The following is a 19,458-nucleotide window of genomic DNA, read 5'->3' on the forward strand; positions in this document are numbered from 1 at the left end:
AACAAATTAAAAAAGGAAACAGGATACTATGACATAACTACACAAACCTTTTCAGCAACATATATCTACTGAAATGAACGTAAATGAAATAAGCTCTCAAGTAAAAAGTCACAAATAACATTTCCAACTAGGTACTAACAAAAATACTTAGCGAGTACAGGATAATGAAAGTGCAAAACCAAAAGACCAATAAATATCCTCCCTAAGCATAGGAGAACCCAAAACAATCTTTCTGAGCAATGAAGATATTTCCTGATATCCTCCAGCATGATACCATGTCCCAAGTTAGAAGACCCCATGATGTCTGATGTTCACAATGTGGGACATATATACAATAAATGCATAAACTGAAAAAAACCTCAAACCTCTACATAGCCATCACATATTTATTGCTTTCTTGTTAACCAACTCTTGAAGCATGTATTCCACTTTGGCAAAGAGCTCTTCAACACCATACTTAATTTTTAAAAGGAGTACGGACTTAATCTCAAAATCTTTGACATTCTACCCCCACCCAGGAAATTAGAACAATTAGTCAGTTTTATACTTATGAAAACTGCATCTTGACTAACTTAGTAAAGATATTACAAGCTTTGTGTAAAGCTTGTAAGCTAATAAAGATATTACAAGCAAACTTCTCTAAAACTTTGAAAAATCAAGAAAAAAAACACTCACACCACAAAACGAAGTCTTTTCATGTGCTTTAACATTTATGAAGAAAAAACAAATCAGCTTTCTGAAAAAAATTGCCTTCACAATTATTATTTTTTTTAAATTATGGAAGATTTCTTTTTTTACAGATATTATTACTGATAACACTTGCAAGTCATCAAACAAGGAAAAACCCACCCAAGCATTTCAGACATTAACCATGCCTGTACAAGGAAAGTTCAGTACATTACATAATGTGTCTATTCAACATGCGCTGTATACAGTAGGAGGCAGTAAGGTCTGGAATCATGTAAACATACCCCACTACAAATCATGTTTATTATAGCTTCTCTTCTGCAATACCAACAGTATCATGTCTCTCTTCCCTAGAAAGCAATCAGTCAAGAATACTACATCAATTCCTCTAGTTTCCTCCTTAATTAAAATCCTTTAAATTAATCTATCAAAAGTGGACAAACTCAGAACACTGAAGTGTGAAGGAGACAGGGAAATCAGAAGATAAATGGTGATGGCAGGAATAGCCCAGGCATTTTTACACATCAAACGTCTTTTATATACTCAACATGTTTAACCTCAACACACACAATACAGAGAAATCCAAGCATAAAATTCTTTAGAAGTCTCAAAATGAGAATCTGAAGAACTTCCATTACATGACAACAGGATCAAACACAATACTTAAAACGGGTTAAACTATGCTATCTCAAAACAAAATTGCAAGCCACTTAAAAGGAAGGTGTTTAGCGAGAAACAAAATAAAACTAAGGAACCCTTACGCAGTCTCCAAATAATGAACCATCATCGTATGCAATTACATTTAATAACAAGGGGTGGGAGGTGAAGAGCAGTGTAATGCTCCAAGCGTCCTGCTTTAACCGTCACAACTTTTTTCAATAACTACAAATTCCAGAAAGAATGTGTCCTTAATCTGATTTGTACAGCCGACAATAACTTGCAATGATATTTCATAGTCTGATGGATATGAAATGCTCAAGTGGAAGACTCAAACATATTTTGCAATGCCTAATGATACAGACAGAAAAATGAAAGCCTTTGTTTTATGCCCACTCAGTATAAATTACCTCTTCTAAACTGAAATTTGCCTGCTTTTAGTTTATTAGAAAGTAAAATGCAGTTCCTTAACCATCCTTAAATGTCAGTTCCTACATTTCAGCTAAGGGCCAGTAACTTTCAGAGGAACAGTTAACTTAAGCTGTGATCATCCATCTATATTCCAACATGGATACATCAAGCTAAAGTCTCCAAAACTATGCCGTTTCTCAGAGGAAAGAGGTGCTAAAGAAAAATACTAGTAATTTACCGAGATAAATGCTTTCCACAATGCTTGTCTCTAAATACTGCCTGGGGAATTTAATGTCTCTAAATACTGGCTGGGGAAATAAATAAATTACGTAAAGCATTATCCTGACAGAACCTGAAGGTTAATTTCACGTAAAGGCACGTATGACAACGCTCTGCAAAAGATGTGATGAAATTTAAGGTAACATTTTCAGTAAGTAAAAAAGTCTCCGTTAAGAAAATTAAAAAAAAAAAGCTTAGGACAAAATACAAAAAGTAATTTTTCATGCTGGCAGGACAAAGGTAACTGAAATCACCACACATAGGTGAGATGGTAAATGAGGCATATCCCCAAAAAATAACTGCCTACACCTAAAATTTTTTAATAAAGCAGAAATATACCCTTTTGTAGAAACTAGATCCGCAATAAATTCATTTAGTCAATGAGTAATTATGAACTGGTAATATTATTCTAGAGATTTTCCTAACAGTACAGAAGCCAAAGAACTAAAGCCATCAATTTTTTGTCTGATGCAACTATTTAGGGGACATTTTTCTACAGTAATCTTAGAACTGGTTAAGTAGACTATACAATTTTCTTTTAACAGCCTTATTTTTAGTATACTCGATGAAGACAGATGCTAGATAGAAGATCCAACCAAGACACATTTATCCACTGCACCTACTCAATTATTCAATGGGAAAGACTTCCTGTTTGACACACAAAACAAAAAAATCATGGTGTGATGCCAAGGCTGTCCAGGCCAAAGAGCCATGAAGAAGTGGCACCCAATCCTTCAAATAAGTATTTGCCTATCATAAATCAAGACACTGGAATGGGTTCAAAACCTCGACAAAACAGATAGGTAAAAGTCTGCTTCAGCTTAAAAAGGCAGCTGTAAGCCTTTACTATTTAGTGGGTTTCAGTGTTGCTCTTTATGTGTCTGGAGAGGGCTGCGAACACCTTCAGAAAACTCACAGGAGTTTTCTTGTTTACTTACCTGAAACAGGGGACAGCTATAAGAAAGCCTTGAATTATAGTTTGATTTAAGATAATTCAACACCTGTAGAAGCTCTTAGAGCTCTGTGAGGTACAAGACACAACATTACCAAATTTGGGTTCTCAAACGTCTGCTGGCATGAACTAACTGTAATCCAAGACGCTTTGCTATCTTCTTTCCTCAACTCATTCTTTACTGAAGGAATGAGTTGAGGAAAGCTGCAGAGTGGATTTTCAGTCTACACAGAACAAAAAAGATAATAGAAGAACTAGGATTATACATACCTTAATAATATTTTTTTGCCTTCTTACCTCTTTAGGCAGAAATACAGGAAGAGGAAACTCAACTACATACTTCACTTCATAATTAGTATTTTTAAGTGAATTACTGTAAGCAAAAAGTTTGTATGAATTCTAGGTTGTTTTGACAGCAATCAGAATAAGGCCATAACATATATAGGTGGGAAAACTACAATCTTTATTTCCTTCATATAGTAATGGAAAACAAAAAAGAGAAGGGTAATCACAGTGTAAATGGCAGAACAAGGCCTAATATGTAGCTAAGGAAATGCAGAATAGAAAACGGAAAGCAAAGACTTGGCTTTAGGGAAAATGTCACAAGATAAGCACTTAGGCTACGCATTTTCGTAATTTATTAAGGAAAGAAAACCCTACAAGTTAGAGAATAAAATTAAGACTTAAATCTTAAAGTATTATCTTGATTTTATTTAATTTTTTTTTCCACAGAACAAACTATTACGTGAGTCAGGAAGGCCCTTAATGTTCCATGCTTTTCAGTTGTTAGTATAATCTTACATATTTTACAAGAAAAAACAAGCAGTTCTTATTTCTACAATGGCTTTTCACTATTTTTTTTTTTCAGTGAGATTATAATATTTTCATTAACTGACCCCTGCTATATTGAGGGAAATAGAAGGATACAATATTGTAGTGTTACACGCGAGATACTTAGAACTCTAAAACAGTGGAATCCAAATGTAATTTTATTATTAAAAATATTTGAGTTGCATACCTAAGACATATTTTTCCAAGCACCAAAAAAAAGAAACGTTTTAGTGTTCTTACATATATTTATATGGGTATTGTATGTGATTATTGAAAAAAAAAAATCCCCACTAGCTTATTGAAAATAATTCTCCACTAGCTTTTTGATTTACCTTGTGTAAAATGCAGCTTTATTTTTTGTATTTCTAGCCATCAGAAAGATAAATAGCAGCATGTTAGGTGTCAGAGGGACTGAAAACTTACAAGGAGTAAGAGCAAACTGGGTGATGGACAGTGTACAATCAATTATCAACGAGTATAAGATCATCTAGTAACACTTATTCCATTAAAATGGAAAGCACAATGTATCCTGAGAATATCAGGCAGATTCAATCTACAGTCAAAAAAAAACCAAATCAAAACAAACCCCCCAAAAATATCAAACCACAAAAAAACCAAAACCCACCCAAACCACAAAACTTGCACTAATGCAGTGCAGAGTCAGCATGAACAGAGAGCAGGATGAAGAGAAAATGAAATTATATTAAACCTACTAACAATGTAAAGAATTTGCATTGAGTTATTATTTTTGATAATTATAGAGGCTGGCCAAAAGTAGACCAGATGCTTAAACAATAGGTCATGTCATCAAAACAAGGTAATATTTTGGCTATTTTTTCAAGTGACTAGTTAAGCAACTTTTTTGCCCCTGTGATTTTTTTTTTTTTGCATTTACTTCCTCCCAGTGGTATACTTTGACCAGTTTATACTTGTTCGAAAAAAAATTTAAATTCAACACGAGTACCAAAAAGTGTGCTGGAGAGAACAGTAACGGATAATCAATTCTAACACATAGACTAAATTTATGCCTTTAAAGTCAATTCACTAAATCTTTTCTTAATATCAATAACTCTTTCAAAAAGGAGTTTGAAAAACTGACAATATTAGGACATCAGAACTCCCACACAGTATATTTCTACATTAGTAACAAGTCTTCAGTACGAACAGCTAAGACAGACTTGGCTATCTGGAAGTTACCTGGAAGGAATGAAATAAAACTCAGCATAAGACTTCTAATATAACAAGTTAATTGTTGCTGAGAACATCGATCAGTGAAAGAAAAATAATTACGAAAATGAGTTTAAAATATGTTTTGTTCTCTTGTACAGAGGAAATATCCCAAAGTTACTTAAATCTTATGACAAAGAATTAAGTATTAAGCAGCATGAGAACTTCATTTTGTATTTGTGTATTTGGGGGGGGAGTGGCCCATCTCATTCGACTCATCCTGTGACTACATGACTGACAATCCAACATGGGAGGAGAGGGAACAGAAGGAACATGTGGTCAGAGATAGGCAGAAGAGACAGAAAGAAGGACCACTGCTTCAGGTTGGCACCTCACTACTAGATCAACTTAGGCTTAACACCAGCTCTAGTTCTTAGGCTGTGAGAGCTAACTTTCAGAGGGGTAAAGTAAAATAAAAGCCATTCCTCAAGACTGTAATCAAAAGTATGAAGAAAAGGCTGATTATTAACCCAGAATAAGGGTCAAAATAAGTACAATCATACAGTAAGAAACTAGCACCTTACAGCTCAGCTATTGGGATAAAAAGAAGGGAAAAAAGAAAAAGGTAAATTTTCACAGGAACAGCAATGCATCAGCTGGGAAGAGGTTCTGGTATCTTTTTAAGTACAAACAGGCCATCTCTGAGGCCGTAAAGGCATCTGAGAGCTACAGCAAGAACACAAGTTAAAAGACCACTGGCATGGAACAGTAGTAGACTGTTCAGCCTCTGCAGCAGTAGTAATATGGCTATATGACCCAGAGGTAAGAAATGAAAACAAGCACAGTCAACTAATCATTAAGGAATCAATATACAAATATGACTACTTTTTGTGCAGCTTTTTATAGTAAGAGTAAACAGCAAAGAATTGTGCACTCTTGGTATTTGTCTAAAAAAAAAAAAAAAAAACCATCAACATGTATCTCTATTTCCATGACATTCACAAATAATGCCTTTTGAAATTTCCAACTTCGATAAGGCTAATACATTCTAAACCTCATAAAACGGACTGAGGCATACGCCTCCACCACAATATTTGGCAAAGAAGAAATCATTGAAACAAGAATAAAATCATGATACAAAATAAAGTGATACAGATGTCTATTTTTAGCCATACATACACATGTAGTAAAAACCTTCAGAATAGAAATTTTAAAAGGCTGTTTCCTAACCTTTACAGAACAACATACAACGTACATGAAATAAAACAGAAAACTGTTTAATAGAGCAAGCAACAAGGTTTTAGAGAGAAAATACGCATAAAACTGTTTGGCTGACAGGTCAATTATTCATTTTCAAACAATACAATTGAAATTTATTATACAGTAAGAATACCACACGATAATACACTTATGTTTCGTATAAACAACTAGAAGTTGAGATTTTGTGTATTTGCTTAACTGTTCTTCTACACATGCAATTAGCACTTTTTGCATGAGTAGACAATAATGTCTGAAGGGTTACATATTTTGTACAGAGTTATGTAGTTTATATTTTTAATACAATTTGTTAACACATACCCATGTGTCTGCATGAACAGGCCTGATGTTGCTGAGGAGCACCTCTTCATAATTTCCATAATCACAGAATTTAACAACCGCAGTTGTCCCAGAAGAATGGAGAGCTTCAATTTCTGCACGGTAGAACTTAAAAGAGAAATTTTCAAAGGTCATAAAATACTACCTGAAATACCACAAACAGCTTAACAACTATCTTTTCATATGTGTGTGTGTGTGCGCGCGTGTATAAAAAAATAAAAATTTAGTCTTAGTCGGCATTTTGCTTTGAATAAGATTTGTACTGCGTATTAAACCAGATGTATTAAAATTCCACATGGTAGACTTCAAGGACACATGGTAGAATGTGTTTAGAATACTCACTGAGAAAACATGCAGCTTATGAAATTAGACCGAACATTTAAAAGACTTGTTTTCATTTCTCTGAAAGCAGAACAATTTCATCACTAACACAAATGCTGTTATATACAGAGAAGTGTTACTCTAAGACTTTTTCTTAAAACACATGTATCAGTAAGTACCTATCAGCCATATACACTGTACATGTTAATTATACCTATTTTAAGACATAATATAATATAAAAATACGATAAACTGCCCCTTCAAGAAGTCAATTTTCTAAACACAAAACTTGCTTCTTTATTTTTTTGTGTTACTTTTATTGAAACACAGATCGGCTTTTTTGAAGTATTCAACCAATCACTTTTATTTTACTAAACACAAGGAAACCACTGCCTCTTAACACGGTTAAGCTCAGTACTGTATTTTATCATCACATTTCAAAATTGTCCTAGATGTGAGCAGCAGCATTTATTGTAACTACCAAAAAACCAATAGTCCTCAAAAAAACCCTTCTAATGTGATGAATACTTCTCAGGTAACAGTCTGAGATTACCTCATATCTACTTATTTTGCAAGTTTCATACTTTCCAGGATTTCAAAACCTCATCTCACAGTAATGCAAATAAGCTTCTCAAAATAGGAAACAATTCGGTAACATGTCATTGTATTTCACACGAATCCATCCACCCAAGCCACATATTCCTATTTCAGAGAGTCAACTCACTGTATGTTGCCACCACCAAAAATTTTGCATGCCTTATCTGTTTTAGTATACAAGCAAAAGAGAGAAAAATAAAGTCATGTTGCTGAGCTAACACTATCTACTTCCTGAAAAAAAGACCAAAAAAGAAGAAAAACCTTAAATAAAGAATATAAAATAAACAACAAAAAAGACAGAAAATGGTGCAAATAAAACTTATTTAAAGAACAATAATATTTAAGGTAGTTCTCAGATTATCAGAAGGGATCAAAAAGTGAAGAAACTATCCAAGGAAATTGACAGAGAACTCCTGAACAGATAATAACAAATCAAAGAAAATATACTAAAACTTTTTTTGCAAAGGAGAAGAAGATGAAAAGAAAGTGTCTTGCCACAAGAGAAATCTTATAAATAAGAAAACCAGCTGAAGTAGTATTTAAACTTTGAAAAACCAGTAAAACAAAACTATCATCCAGCATAACTCATTTGTTCCACAAATACTTCAGCTAATAGTCTACTAGTGATAACAAAAAATAAGCCTTTTGCTGTTTCCTTTCTGCGATGATTGAAATTAAAGAGGGAGATATTTTTTTTTAAACAGCCCCGTTCCCACAGATAGTGGCCTTCCCTTGCACTAGTAAGGGTTGCACACTGACTTACTCTAGAAAAAGGCATTACACATGTACCATTACAGACTATTCTAGATAGCACAGCATCCTGTTTCTTGTTCCCTGGAAAATAATATGGGCACTTAGGTCCATATTCATCCCTTCTAATTTTTGACACTTAAATCAAATGCTTTAGTTAAGAGCTTAGTCATCCTAAACTCCACCTAAATGAGAGAAACAATCACCTTCAAGATGACTTAATTTAAGCACTTCAAGTTTCACACACTGAATAAAAGCAACATATCTCATAAGTAAATTAAAAAAAAAAAAAAAAAAAAAAAAAAAAAAAAGAACAAGAAGCTAGCCAAGAAGCACACTACACACCTATGAACAAAGCCCCGTGTCTCTCTGCTAGCAAGCTAAATCTCCCACATGTATGTAATAAAATATAAAAGGTACAAGTTGAGGTACTTCTCATTTGGCAAAGGCATACCTTGTTGTCTTCCCAATAAAGAGCAAAACATTCATCCCCTGGTCTCCAACTCTTTCCATACTCCATGTGGACTGATGGTTCTAATATTTTCTCTGGTTTGATGGGCCCAGATCTCCTTTTGGGACCGGTGTTGTAATACATCATTTTATCATCAAAAGATGGGATCGCAGTGGGTCCTGATGATTTGATAGGTCCTACTCGTCTTCCTTTCTGATGATGCTCAGTATCTCCATTTGGTACAGCATTAAAATTATCAGTTCTGCCAGCATTTTGGTAATCATTAACACCAAAATGTTGCTCACTTTTTACCATAAAGGCTTCGCTATTTATTGTTCGCGCCTTCCTATCACAAAAATTTTCAGAGTTGTGTATTTGGTTTTCCCTTTTCCCACGTTTCTGGTTATTGTTGTCTGTAGTATCTTGAGCAGCAGAGTTCTCCTTGAATTCTGTGAAAGACACCCCTTTTCCTACTCTGTTTTGCATATTGTTATCCCTTTTTTTGAAAGTAATATCACTCTGGTGAGTGGCTATGGGATAAGCCAAATCCTTTGGCCTATCATTTCTAGGATAATGTCTGTCACTTTTATTTTTTTCCTCTGTCCAATGTTCTAAAGAGCTGTGCCTTTCAGGACCTCTGTTTCTTGGTAACCCACCACTTTCCAAAGCCTGCCTTGAATTTTGAATATCCCTTTGAAAACGAGGGGGTTTCTCATTCCTTGGTTGTCTCATGTCATTGCGAGAAATGTGTCTTGAATGATTCTCTTTGATGCCATTCTGTTCTGTATTCATGACTTTGTGCTGTACTTGATGTGGTGGCTGAAATTGCAATTTTGGTTCTACAAAGAAAAAAAATATTTTAATTATTAACGTATTTCACATAAACTTATTTTAGAAATAGTGTTTCAGACCCCAACTGATAAAGCAACAGTATTATTTACAAAAGTATGCAGTATTTACCTTTGTGATACAGAAATGGAATGGTACATACAAAATTTAGCAAAGACATTTGAAATGTAATTCCTAGTTATTGGAAAACATACACTAATCCGGGCTGTACTTAGAACCAAACCACCTACCAGTATGAGAAAAGCTGGGCATAAATTTCCAGGAGGTTACTCATTTCTCCATACGGATACCAATAACTCATTTGAATTTAAGACAGCCATTTAAGACAGAAAAATTGAATTCCAAGATGGAGAAAGGAAAAGGGAGGAAAATGAGGAGAAAAAAGGAACACACTTAATCTGAAACTTTCTGAAAAAATACCTTGTTCACAGGTATTCAGCATAAAAGTCAAAGACAAGAAATAGAAGTCATAAAATGAACGCAGGTGATAAACCATAGATAACGGGAATAGTAACAAAGCCCGTAACTCTGGAGAGCCTGATCAATGAGCCGTAACAGGAACCACTCAAGCATTACCTTCAAGAGATTCAACCAGAACTTTAACTGATGAGAAGAAAAACAAGATTATCATGGATCTCATGAGAAAGAGCAAACTTGCTATGGGATGCTGGGGAGGAGGGGAACTGGTGGCTGGGAGTGAGATCTGCTAACAGACTTTGAACCTGATTGAAAAGGAAAGCATAAACCATAAAAGTAATCCATGTTTGTATGAGCAATTTCATGTCATGTAGGTCCCTGCAAAGGTGTCATTCTCTTGCCTGTGTCCGTCCATGGCAGTTGGCCATGTAGGTACTGTGTGCATGAGCGTGGGGGGACCGTGCACTCAGGCTCTCTGCTGCCTGGCCCTGAGTATGCTCCTATGGGAAGGAAAAACTAAGAAATTCAGTTTGCTTGTTACCACTAGAAGCAATGAATGCTGATATCTGACAACAAATGTCAAAATGTTCATAATTACTTGCAACATAGTAAGAGATAAAATTAAAATGTAAATTTTAGCTTCTTAAATAAAAACCAAACTTCTAAGCATCACATTATTATTAAAAGATCACAGCATTTGTATCAATTTAATTGACTAAATCAGCTAACAAGAATCTAATTTTATTTTTACATACACTTGATTTACCCTAATTTTCAGAAGTCAAAAAGGTTTGACTAAAATTAGTGGTTTTCTTTAAAGTGACATAAACATACATGAGGCTTAGCATTATCATAATCTTGATAAAAATACATCTTACTGCAAAATTTATGACTTTGAAACCAATACTGTTTTTAATGCACACATATGTACATATGTATTACTCAGAAAGAACCAAGAGTTTCATAAATATTCATTTTCTTTTTAAAAATTGAAAGATGACTTTTAAAATCTTGTAACATTTAAAATTTGGGGTTTTTTTTCCAGACTAAATCCTTCAAGTTTGAAAGTACCTCTTTATCTCTCCTTTACAAATGGAATATGAAAATACTGTTTTTCTTTGGTTTATACCTGTAACTTTTCTGTAAGTATCTTCAGTACACTTTCTCACTCCTGTATAACACATACCAGTGATTTATACCTGTAAATTTTCTGTAAGTATCTTCATTAAACTTTCTCACTCCTGTATAACACATACCAATTTTCTAGATTTCCTGTCGTCTAGAAAGGTTTATCTTCCTAATTAATTAACAGTCTTCCTTCATGACATGCTTAATTTATACCTGTTTTCCTCTGGTAGTAAAATCCTTGGGCTTCCACGCTTCCTATTCTCAATCTAAACTATCCTGCCTCTTCCTAATGTTAACTACACATGAAATGATTGAACTGTTTGATGACCTCTGAATGTTTGCTGCCTTGTATACACCATTAAAGAAAAGTTGTGTATAAAATTTGAAGATACTTCATTATAAATCATCTCATTTAATATTTTGTAACATGAAATCCATTAAACAAAGTTATTGCACAGGGGAAATGTTGCAACAGTAAAAGTAGAAATGGGCTAAAGACTAGATTTTGCATGTTAATATTTTGCTAGTTGGCAGGATTTTAGGATTGACTTAGAATTTAAATGTTTCCTCTTGAGGGCTGTCCTTTGACCGTTTTCTAAATGAAGAAACATTTTCTGAGCTAAGATGGGTAGTCATCTCAGAGAGAGTCTAGTATACACAAGGACTCTACAGCTGCAAGACTTATCCTCAAAGCATGCAGAGCAGTTATAGTACTTTAAAGCCCTGAGGAAAACCTGAAACATATACATATTATTCTATAATTTGAAAAAGTTTACTGAAATTTCTATTCAATTTCATAGCATGATTGTCTAGATGTTTTAATGAAAATAGCTAGTTTTACTAGACACCAAAAAAATCTGGATATAATAGATCTCCGAGCAACCCAGTTCTGTCACACAGCTGCAGAGATCTTCTTTTCTACCCTTCTTCCACCTCTTTGACCTGCTTTCCAATAAAAAGTTACAAGCATTCTTATGTGAGGCAGTATTTTCTATCTTTAGAAAGGCAGTATTAATCTTCAAAATGTAGAAAGAAATAATTCAGAACTCCAATGCTATTCATCTACTTAACAAGAATTACCTGTAAAATAGGACTTAAAGAAGTTTCTTTTAGAGTTATAACTCACTGTTCCACAAAGAAGCATGTAGATTAAAACAGAACAACTGCTAAGAAAAAATAGCAACACATTTAAACACTGGCATGAGTAGCTCCACCCATAAGTAGTTAGAAACAATTATATATTATCTCCTTTTTTCAAACAACAGAAATTTTAGCTGTATGTTAATAAAAAAAAGCCATCTGTTGCATATCTATTTAACAAAAGATTTATAACATAGCAGTGACAAACCTAGGACTATCAGATGATCAAATAAATCATATCTACCCAACATAATGTGATCATGATACAAAAGCAACAAGCAGACTTTAAAGTGTGTCAAAACTCTTAGTTACAGAATTTTTTTAAGTAGTATAGGGAAATTAAAATAATACTGAAAGTTAAACAGCATGGAAAGAGACAAGAGAATTTCAAAACAATGAAAATAAGTATCTTTTTTCCAGGTCTATTTATTGTGACATGTAAAAGCTGCTCACAAAACATCTGCTATTTTTCTATTCTAAACTTAAGAGATGTAAAATCTAGTAAACCGATGTCTTCTACAAAGATGCAGTTATTGTGCTAAAAGCTTCCCAGGGGACTACATCATACACAACAGCCTTGAATGAGCAGGACACGTTAACCAATTATTTAATGTTCAAGCACAACCCATGCAACAAATGGGAACTGCCAAACAACAGTAGATGTTACTTTGTCAACAGTAGTCAGTCAAAAAAGCCTAGAGATGAGAACATTGCGGGTTCTTCATGAATTTGTGCTGTCTGGCCCGATGACCAAAAAACTGAAGGGAATCTGAAGCTTCTTTAATAGAAGTTAAGCGATGAGGGATGTTATTCACAGATTGTCTACTGCAGCTGCTGTTCCTTGCTTCTACTTCTTCTTGCCCCACTTCCAACAAACCATTACCTAATGTTCCCAGAAAAGTAATAGTTCCTACAGAGTAGTAAAAACCAAGTATTAATTTGGCATTTAACAAGAAGATTTGGTACGGTCTTCTGTCAAACAGCGAGATGCATCAGCCCATTCATCATCACTGTAACCAGACATTTGGGAACATGGTCTAGAAATAATCCATTTCAAAATGAATGACAAGGCTTTTGTCATCTGGTGGGTAGTTTTAAGATGATGACTAGCGTTTTCTCAGTTTGAAACCACCACTCACTAATTTTACTCATTTAAGTTTTTGTATGTAATGACCCAAGAAGACTGTACAGAACCAATCACATTCCCTTGCTTACAAGAAACCAGCAGGACCTGCTGCAGCTGGAACTCCCAGCCAACGCCATTTAAAAAGCACTGCTCCATGGAAAATGGAGTTTAAGCAGTATGGTTTCCTGTAGCTGTCTCCCATGGGTTTTATCATGTTTAATAATGTGGTTAAGCTCAAAGACAGCAGCCCTTCCCACAGCAGTGGCAATGATTTGGGCGGCTTCTTCCAACTTGAATTATATTTTCATGCAACTCTATGAAAGCATGTCTTTGAGACAGCTACCCCCAAGCCATGTTCTATCTTGTATTGGCCAAAAAGATTAAAAAATTAGAAGGAAATTAATAATACATTTGCACATATTTCATGTCATGGAGTGAAATTCCAGTTACTCAAGAGCTTTGTCGAGTTACATAAATATCAGTATTATTCTTTCTAAAATGTAGTAACACTGAGGAACTAGAATATGAGTTCATGTTTCTGTTGAAACAAAATAAATACAAGCTGAGGGGAACGATAATATTAATAAAGAATTGGCAAAAAACCCCAAATATTCTGCCATTGCATTCACTACAAACTTGAACTTACAGGATTAAAGGACTGGAACAAAAATTGATAATTTGATTACTTTAAATTTATGACATTTACTACATTTTTCATTCATATATTTAAAGAGAAGTTACAGACAAAATAAAAATACAGAAGTCTCCTAACACATCACCAATGTCAACATAATACTACTACAAAAATAAGTTATTTTCTTGATATTCACAATTAACAGTGATTGAAATTCAACTTTTAGAAGTAAAGCTGCATAATAAACATGACTATTTCGTAATTCAGCTCCCTTACTGTAACTAGGGCACTGTGTTAGTTGAAAATACAGCTACTAAATGATAAATTCCAAATATTACAAATACCCTTGAACTCCAATAGGTCAGACTCTTTTTTCCTCCCGAGTTCCCTCGCCCCTAGATAGTCAAATAAATTGTGTGACCAAGAAATGAAACTTTTTTTTAGTTATATTCTACTGCATTAGCAATTTATTTCAAACCTTTAAGTTATTTTGGTAATACATAAATCATAACAGACTAAAACATGAAAAGACTGTTGAAATTAGACAAGATGTACTAGTCCCAAATTGTCCAAACAGTATGTTACCATATAAAAACAAAACAAAAAACACATCACACATCCTGGTTTACCTCAAGCATAAACAGTTAAGTAGGAGAATGACAGAAATTCAAATCTAAAATCACAGACATGCCCTGTTCCTGTAGAGATCTCTGGGGCTGGGTCCCTAAGAGTCTGGGCATGTGTCCTGCTTGCAACAAATGCTTACTCTGCACTAAAGTCCTATTTCTTCTGAGGGACATTTGGGTGAAGAGTTAATATGACACAGTAAGAAAACCTCTGCCAAAAGCAATTGTTTGTAAATGATCCTACAAGGTCAGCACGTCTTTTGTTACTTATCTCTTGGAGACAACACTGGTGCGGGAAAACTTAAGGGTAACTGCAGCAAAATTTAGTGGGATGCTCAAGATGCAGAGTGAGCAGAGGCAAGAGTCCATGCGATACTGATGTTTTACAGCATCCTTCAAACCACTACAAGAGTATGGTCTGTATTTATGTGATGGATATTTGAAGAAAACTGATAAATGAGTTTGTTGAAAAGAGAGAAAACAGTCTGGAAAAAAGCCTTTGATGAGAGGCTAGAAAAGCTCAATTCACACAGCTAACACAGCTGATGGATAAAATACAGGTCCGTTATATCTTATAAATAGCTACTAGGAAAGCAAATTTTGATAGCTCTCTATATGGCAAGAAAGGCAAACAGCAATCAGAAGCTGAGTATTAAAATTTTCAGGTTGGAAATGAAAAATTGTTACTTTTTAAAATGCTGATCTTTAATTGCTGAAACAATTAACCTCGGAGTTGAGTTTATTCACCACCTTTAAATCAAAACTGCATGTCTAACCTCATATTTCAGTCAAAGACTAACTGTTGGAGCAAGAAATAGAGACTACAGCCTATGACTTTCTCCTCACTTGTCCTGAAATGGCCCTGTTAACAGACTACACAGACATGCTACCTCTCACTTGCTTTTTCTGCAAACACATTAATGTTGTAGTTTGTTGCACAGGAGGTTCATTTTAACAGGAAGAGTATGAAATGTCCACCCCAAGCACAGCCTGTCTCTTGGGAGGACTGAAGAGCCAATTCTGCACAATCTGAAACTGAAAAGTTTTGCCCTTCTACATCTTGGGTCAGTGCTCTAACCCATGCTCTACGTTATGTTTCTCACCACCTACCCCATTTAATAGCAAATAATTATTTAAAAATTTATCTTTGCTTGAGTCTTTCAAAGATGTAGATGTCTGCAAAAGCTTTTGTGGCTTTGGATCGAGGACAGATGGAAGCACCAGCCTGTTCTCAGTCCCTAAGAGCCAGAGAGAGAGTAAATATCTGAAACATGCCTGGTTGTCAGCATTTTGTCCATTATTCCTTAATTCTATAGTCAGAGCTCTTGGCACTGTTTTGTTCTCCCTGATAATCCTTGTGTTTACTTATTTAAGCTGGCAAAGATGGATGAATTGTTCCTCATAACAAAAGAAAAATAAGAAGATGATTAATGGAAAAAAATCTTTTGTGTTCAGTAGCACACATAATCCAAGTACAAGCAAAGGCAGCTAGTCGACAGCAATTGTGCCTACTATTTTTGTTATCTCTCACAGTCAGCAGGTTTCTCTCTCCAACCAAAACTCAAACTACTTAATTTCAACACAGAAATATTTTCATAGGTGTCACCAAGCCTTCATGGTTAGAAATATATAAATAAATCGGCAGTATAAAACTATGGGTTTGTTTATTTAAATGAAATGCAAAGAATTAAAAGAAAGTATGTTTACTATATGCTGTTTTACAGTTAAACAACTAGCAGATCATGCAGTCAGGTACTTAGTTTTGACAGTCGCAATTACTTAAAAGAGTTTTTCATTAACTCTGGAAGAAGTAGATGACAAAAAAAACTTACAAGACACAACTTACAGGATAAAAGACTAACAACTTACTTATAACTGATCTGTACCTTTTAAAAACCCAAAACAAACAAAAAGCTTAATGTGCTGTCTTATCTCTAAAAAGAGATAGAAGTACCTACGAAAGAAAATATAAAGGTATTTCAATTTTCTACCCGGTCTAAAGCCATCTATGAAAATGTACCATATCAAAGATAACAAATAAAACAACTGTTCTGCAGTTCCTGTTTACAAACAAAACCACCTAGCCTGGTTACTGCAAATCCAGAAGTGAATTTAGAAATTCTCAACAGTACTGAGGTTTCAGGTGCCATTAGAAACACTAGATAAGAAAAACAAGGAGGGATGAACGGAAAAGAATAAATCGATCCTTTGTGTGCTTGAAAAGTAACAATTCTTCTTTTCAGACACTTTCTCCCCAGATCACATAAGCAGTTTTTGCAGAAAATGCGGTGCAGCACAGAATTAAAAAATATTTATCTCAGTTAAGCAAGAGTGCCTTTTGTTTTTGCTTCTACATAGACTCTCAGTCATTTAGAAGAAATTACAATCTGTCTGAAAGGTATAGAAGCCTAATGCTTTCAATAATGATAAATATGGCCATTCCAGGTAATCATATGCTCCTGATCACATGCATTAGTGTAATAGTTGGGGTGTGCTCATTTATTCAAAGCACTATCCCTATACAAATACAATATCTGAATATCTCTAAAACAAACAGAGATTTTAGAGACCATATGGGACCACACGGGGCCAGAAATACTGCAGAACAATCAATCTTCTTTCATATTGCATGGAGGCTGTACTATGCTCCATATAAATGCAGAAAAACCTGCTTGCCTGGGCCCTCCTTAGTACAGTTACTATGCAGAAAAAAAAAAAAAAGAAAAAAAAAATCAATGAAGAGACCTTATTCTTTAATTGTTTCTAGCTGCTTCCCTGATGTGTCTTCATTTCTGACCACTACTTTTTTAATACTAAGAGAGAACTACATGTCTGTACTGCTAACAACCAACAGGATCAAATTAAATGAAAAAGGTGCTGGTAATATATATCCTGTTTTCTGCAAACACCTGGATGCAGACCATGACAAAGAGTTCACAGTGGTAAGTATAATCATTGCAGATACATCATCACTGTGCAAACACTGTTAACACTCACGCCATCTCAGTTTGCATGGAATTTAAGACAACTAATCATTAAGAATTTAAATAAGATTATTTTCAACCACAGAGGCATAAAAACAGCAGAAAAATAACACTTTCACTAAATGATTTTTAAGATGTGTTTGAATTCATCAGACTACACAGGCTCTCTCAAACTTGGCAAAGAAAAAAAGCACTTTTAAGAGACAAAAAGCCAGCAGTTCAGCATATGCCTATGTATTTCCTGAAAAATCCATTTGAAGTAGACTCTGCAAGACAGAAATAAAACCTGTCACAGAAGCACAGGCACAATCCTATGGGCTAGACACATTCAGTAAGGAAAATAAAAGCTAACAAAATGCAACTATTATGCAAGCATTGTAAAGGCCGTTGACTTCCAAATAACAGAAAGTACAAGAACATGTATGGTTATGTCTTCAAAAGGAATAAAAAGTTGAAATATTTAAAAAAAAAAATTTCAAAAAGCAATCAGAACATTTTCTGAACTCTTCAAAAATGCTAGCAAGTAGTTTTTTTCCAGAAAAGCATGACTCAGGAATTGCATCAGATTACATATTGATCATTCAGAGAATGCTGAAAAAAAACCCAAGACAGTGTTAAAATACACAAAACTAAAAACTATGTGTCATGTTAGGAAACATGCCATAACTTTTGGCAACTGAAGGAGTACAAAGCCTTTACAAAGTTTTCATAGAATTGTATTTTTCTTCTTATGACTTTTATGGAATCTTTATTTTTATTTAAGAGTGGAAAATATACAAAAGCAAAGCATATTTATCTTTAAAACACAATATTGAAGATTATAAACTGACATATATATTTACTCACATAACACTATGCTTTATTACACTACAGTTTATTGGCTACATATATGTACAAAGCCCGAAGGATCATAAAACTCCCCCTAAGCAAACACTACCAATCAGCAATATCATTTTAAAAGAAGCAATTTGCTTATTTCACAATTCTTGGTAAGTTACTATTACTTACTTACTATAAAATTACTGACAAGAAAGGCAGATACCCCACAACGATTATTTCTATTATTGTTCCTTTGAATGTCTTTGTCACACACAAAAGCCTTCTCTAATCTCTCAATATAAGCACAAAAACTATCCAAAGAAAAAACAATGGCTGTAATGTGAGAGAAAAAACACTGCAACTGTTTTCATTTCTTTTCACTGTAAAAATCTAACACATCTTTGGTAAATAAAATGACTTGCCAAAAGATATATCTCAAGCATAATTCCCTAAACATGGTGTTGAAAATGTAATTATATTCATTACCTGAACATTTTACAAAATTCTATCAGCAAATGCAAAATGTTTGTGTATTTGAAAGGTAGTTTATTTAAATACTTTAAATTTCTGATGAAAACAGTGAAGATTCATGATATAGATGTTCAATCTACAACTAGCTTTGTTTCATAAAGGAAGCCATAAACTTGTGGCTACTCACCATAAACAAACCATAAACACATAATAAGAAAAGGAACTCCATTACAACTTGTTCACTTTCTACAAACCATTTCACTAACACCTAGACCCAACTAAAACACAGAACAACATTTAGTTATTTAAAATCACTTGTTTTGCAGGCCAAAAAAAGACACTGTTGGAATGAAACTCAATCTAGGTACAGCAACAATTTAGTATCTGCTATCAAAAGAACTATAAGCTATCACATTTATAAGAAAATGCTTTTCTGTTCATAACTGAAACTTAGCACGTCATAAAAATGTTTCCTGAACTCCAAAATGGCTCACAGTGCACCTAATTCTACCTGCAGCAGCAAGAGACCCCTGGGTTTGCTAGCAGGTTCACTAATTCCTGAGCC

At 34.3% G+C, this 19,458-nt stretch overlaps 1 protein-coding gene across 1 annotated transcript in view; it reads right to left on the reverse strand.

Moving 5' to 3' along the window:
• TDRD3 (tudor domain containing 3) overlaps positions 1–19,458 on the reverse strand; it is a 55,981-nt gene that overhangs the window by 10,188 nt on the left and 26,335 nt on the right. Inside the window, exons 10-11 of the mRNA XM_009885651.1 lie at positions 8,703–9,538; positions 6,563–6,688 (exon numbers count right to left, since the gene is read on the reverse strand). Coding sequence (XP_009883953.1) covers positions 6,563–6,688; positions 8,703–9,538 — 962 coding nt within the window. The remainder of the gene's footprint in view (positions 1–6,562; positions 6,689–8,702; positions 9,539–19,458) is intronic.

Source organism: Charadrius vociferus, unplaced genomic scaffold, assembly GCF_000708025.1.
Source record: "Charadrius vociferus isolate BGI_N301 unplaced genomic scaffold, ASM70802v2 scaffold285, whole genome shotgun sequence".
In the NCBI taxonomy this organism is placed as follows: domain Eukaryota; kingdom Metazoa; phylum Chordata; class Aves; order Charadriiformes; family Charadriidae; genus Charadrius; species Charadrius vociferus.